This window comes from Apodemus sylvaticus, chromosome 8 (assembly GCF_947179515.1).
Source record: "Apodemus sylvaticus chromosome 8, mApoSyl1.1, whole genome shotgun sequence".
Lineage (NCBI taxonomy): Eukaryota > Metazoa > Chordata > Mammalia > Rodentia > Muridae > Apodemus > Apodemus sylvaticus.
Window position 1 is genome coordinate 74,118,837 of NC_067479.1, and position 2,962 is coordinate 74,121,798.

Below are 2,962 nucleotides of genomic sequence, written 5' to 3' on the forward strand. Positions count from 1 at the left end.
GTCACCACCATTATTTTATGGGATGAAATCCTTATAATCTGTCTCTGCCTACTTCACTCATGCTGGATCTCCTTCTCTGAGTGTAACTTTCACCAGGAAACTATGTTCTTTGCTATTCCAGATAACTTATCTGAGGTATGTGCTGTTACCAAATTAAAGAGAAACTTTAAATTATTATGGTGCCAGATTCCCAACTGTAGACAATACTACACATAATTCTGTGGTCTATCTTAACTCTGTTTTAAAACAAAGTATTATAGAAAGCTGCTCACCATAACTTTTTCTAAACTGCATGGACTGAGGTTTTACTTAGAAACACAGTTCTGATGCAGACCGCAGATGCAACATCCACAGTTGGGACCTTCTTGTTCAGGATGTGCAGGTGTACTTTTCAGTTCAGCTCCCTCCCTCATGGGAAGCTCTGTTTTTTGTTCAGCTTGTGCTGTCACTTCAAACACTGTGCCAGCTCCCAGAGAGCACAGAAATACTTCCCTGAATCATCTGGTTGTAAGGCTGAAATGACAAGACTGATGGTCTTGAATGATTTCTGGAAGACTACAGAATAGCGGTCGCTCCTCTTGTTTTGAGTATCAGCAGAAGGTTGGTGAATAAGGAAAACCATCTCTTCACTAAGAAGCTTCCTATACCAAAAAAGATGGTATACAAAATTATTTGTCTCATATGAACAGTCCAGGGTGACTTCTTCTCCCTCCTTCCTGCTTGCTGTTGACTGGACCTGAGTCACTGTTTGGGCCACATTGCATCCTACAAAACAATCAGAAGAAAGAATTAAAAGCTTATCCTCTTAGTGTAAACAAAACACTGTTGGAATTGGGCACCTTAAGACCCAAAGAGAAACCGAACTAAGAATACATTCTTCAGGCTTCTCTTCAATTCTCCCTCCCCCTCATGTCTATGGGAACTGCCTTATGCCTGGGGCAATGCTTCCTATTTGTTATCCTTAGTTATACACGATGCATTCATACCAGGGAAAGCCAAGGCCACCAGCACACAGAGCAGGCTGTGAGGAGGCATGTGGCACACCGTCTTCTGCATGAGTGTGTCTGCTCTGCCTCAACTCAGAGATCAGTGTCTGAGTGCCTGACACATGCACTGCCTACATTCTTGCATAGCACCCCAAACAGGAAATAGAGTTTTATAAGACCATAGACCACAAGTTCTATGTAGAGAGAGAGAGAAAAGGTGTAATTTACCACAGACTTCTACTTGCTTCCTTGTTTTTCGTAGTAGTCAAAAGAGGCAGCGCTTAAAAGGGAGCTTCATTAATTTCCCCATGACACATTGGGATCTGAAATAATCTTCCCCCTTAGTGAGTGTAATGGTCTATCTAAATTCTGCAATGAACAAAGTTAGTTTCAAATCACATGGTAAAGGGTAGTCCATCAGAATTATAGAAGATCCCTGTTTGTTTATATGTGTGTGATAGAGGAATAAAATAATAATCATTAGAGGTTAAGTAGATGCTCAGTGTGTCAGTTGTCTGCTATGAATTATGAGGGCCAACGTGTCATCTCCACATAGGAATCCAGTTGCTCTGTGTGCACCTAAAGTCTGAGCACCAAGAAGGAAAGACAAGAGAATCCTGGAGTCTCACTAGTCAGCCAGTTGGTGGGCTTCAGTCTCAGTAAAAGCCTCTACCAAAGAAACTAATCAATCAATCAAACAAACAAACAAACTAACAATTATTCAATCAATAATGGTAGAAAGCAGTAGTGAGAGATACCCAGTGTTGACCACTGGTTTACACACACACACACACACACACACACACACAGAGAGAGAGAGAGAGAGAGAGAGAGAGAGAGAGAGAGAGAGAGTACATACACATACATCTACATACAAACATACATGCACAATGAGACAGATGATCAGAGAGACAGAGACAAATACAGACATTTATACACATATACACACAAACTCACATATGCACATGGAGAGACAGATAGATGAACAGAGACAGAGAAACATACAAACAGAGAGAGAGAGAGAAAGACAGAGAGAGAGTAAAAAGGCACAGACAGATCAACAGACAGATGTTATACCAATTTAAAAACCCACTGCTACAAAAACTGATTAGGTTTTAAAAGTCTAACATCAAGTTTTATTCAGAAGATATGCTCTGTTCTCTCTACACAGACAACTATACTTACTACAAGTCCTTGAAGTTTCTATCCCATTGTCATAAAGTATTCAGTCTCGATTGTTAAATTCTGTGTATTTTTAATTTACAAAAAGGTATCATAGGGGTTGGGGATTTAGCTCAGTGGTAGAGCGCTTGCCTAGCAAGCGCAAGGCCCTGGGTTCGGTCCTCAGCTCTGTTAAAAAAAAAAAAAAAAAAAAAAAAGGTATCATAATAAGCTTGCCAGGTCTCTCTGTGACTCAAGCCTATTTATTACATGCCCATGCTACACATAACCTGTCTATACATAGGGACATGCTAATTCCAGGTGATCTGGTGGTTGAATTTTTGTGTACTGCTGCATCGTATTTTGAATGTAGCTCTTCACCTTCCACTTGCAGTTGTTAATCCAGTGGAAGAATTAAAATAACCCAAGAGGCAATCAAAAGAATAAATACAAACGAGGTGTCTGAAAGAGCTCCAGGCCTCTTACGAGATCAAATGACCTATGACCAAGTACATCAGGACCACTGCTATCTGAGGTATACGCCTCTGTCCATGTCCCTCCTGAGAGCTGAGAGCGTGTGCCCTGGACTGCAGTCTCTGTGGTTACAGGAGACCATGGGAGCCATAGCAGCCTGGGGAGCTCAGGATGGCACAGCTCTGCCCCTGTTCTCGTTCTCCACAGAGCAGGTGGATGCTCTCCTCCTGTGCAGCCACAGCCTCTGAGATGTGTCTTTGGAGTACACTGGACTTAAGTGCTGGACTGGACATTTGGTCTCATTCTAAATACTGCTTTGTCTTTCCTTGTTATTTAATTGA

General features: G+C 41.6%; 1 gene segment (V, D, J or C); it reads right to left on the minus strand.

Moving 5' to 3' along the window:
- Positions 1–360: 360 nt before the first annotated feature.
- LOC127691591 (T cell receptor delta variable 1-like) lies at positions 361–1,112 on the minus strand. The segment is given in 2 exon segments: positions 361–765; positions 987–1,112. Coding segments are annotated over 2 exon segments (390 nt in total).
- Between the last annotated feature and the right edge of the window lie 1,850 nt (positions 1,113–2,962).